General features: G+C 38.9%; 1 protein-coding gene across 1 annotated transcript; it reads left to right on the forward strand.

Moving 5' to 3' along the window:
* Positions 1 to 505: 505 nt before the first annotated feature.
* LOC102209647 (GTPase IMAP family member 7-like) lies at positions 506 to 1247 on the forward strand (the record flags this gene model as incomplete). The annotated part of the gene is made up of 2 exons (XM_005755553.1): positions 506 to 556; positions 664 to 1247. Coding segments are annotated over 2 exons (635 nt in total), but the record flags the coding sequence as incomplete, so codon positions are not given.
* Between the last annotated feature and the right edge of the window lie 301 nt (positions 1248 to 1548).

The raw sequence follows: 1548 nt of genomic DNA on the forward strand, positions 1-1548 counted from the left end.
AAATATAAATAAATGAAGGTGAAGAGTTCAGAATTCTGCTGCCACTGACCTATGAACCTACAGATTACTCCTCCTAATCCTGCACCATGAGCTGCCTGCCCTTCAAACTGAAAAAAAGGGCTAAACAGACAAAATCCAGACCATCAGAGGCAACTAGCAAGAGGTAAAGGTGAAGGTGGAGAGTAGAGAGTGGCTGATTTGTAATTACAGTTAGCTTCATGTAAATCTGCTTTCAACAGAAGATGCTATTAAATAATTAATTGTTATGAAACAGCAAACAGTTAACTGCTAAGTTAATATGTTCACTGTTACAAAACTTCAGATTTGGCCATAAATCACAAACCACAGCTAGGCTACACACTCACACTGACACAGCAACGAGAGGTAAACCACAATCTCACTCAGCACTTTCCCTTAAAAATGATTTGTGTGGTGGCTTATTTGAACAAACCACTATGCTTCATAGAAACTGATACAAAAACTCTCATTTGTCTATTTTATTCAGGTGGCAAACATAAAGAAAAGCCCTACAGTGACCCTAAGAAGAGTTCAAAAAGTATGAACTGTGCTTATAATGTGCCTAAAATTAAAGAAAGTAAGTGTTTGTTTTAATGTAACTTTCATCCGTTTCTCTTAAATTATCATTATTGTAAATCAATTCAGGAGGACATGCTGGCACCACAGTGAACCTTGTTCTTCTGGGAATGGCTGGGACTGGAAAGAGTGCCAGTGGGAACACCATCCTTGGACAGAAACACTTTGTTTCTAGACCCAGTTCAACGGCCGTCACCACAAATTGCCAGAATGTACAAACTGAGATCAGTGGTGTAGACGTAAATGTGATTGATACTCCTGACATCTTTGATGATGACATGAAATCATCAGTTAGGGACAAACATGTAAAAAGGTGCAAACAGCTCTATGAGTCAGGACCCTTTGTGTTTGTACTTGTGATGCATGTGAGCAGATTTACAGATGGTGAGAGAGACATAATGGAAAAGTTAGAAAAAGCTTTTGGGAGGGAAGTTAGAGGACGAACAATCATCCTGTTCACCCGAGGAGACGACCTACAACAGGCAGGAATGGGGTTGGAGGATTTCTTACATTCTTGCCAACCTGATCTGAAGAAAATACTTGAAAAGTGTGGCAAGAGGTGTGTTCTCTTTGAGAACCACAGATCAGATTCAGCTCAAGTGGAAAAGCTAATGGACAACGTGATCAGGGTGACAGAAGAAAAGCAAAAATGATGACTTCATTTATCAGATCAGAGCCATTTCCTGTCTCAAGTAATAAATATGTTAGAGCATTAGTCTGTTTCTTAAAGTGCTGTATATTGGATTTATAAATATGTGGGACCTTCATGTGTCTTATTTTACAATGTTCCAAAGTAGCCTACATCCAACCAAGATGCCACGTAGCCTGTTTCCTGCTTCATGTCTTCCTTATGTTTTCTAGTCTCATTGTTTTCACAGTGTTTCATTGTATTTTTATGGATTTTGGTTTTCCTTCAATAAAAGATCCCTGTCTGTCTGCATTAGGGTTCTGATT

The sequence above is a fragment of the Pundamilia nyererei genome, unplaced genomic scaffold, assembly GCF_000239375.1.
Source record: "Pundamilia nyererei isolate P.nyererei 1_Seehausen unplaced genomic scaffold, PunNye1.0 scaffold01866, whole genome shotgun sequence".
Taxonomy (NCBI): Eukaryota; Metazoa; Chordata; class Actinopteri; order Cichliformes; family Cichlidae; genus Pundamilia; species Pundamilia nyererei.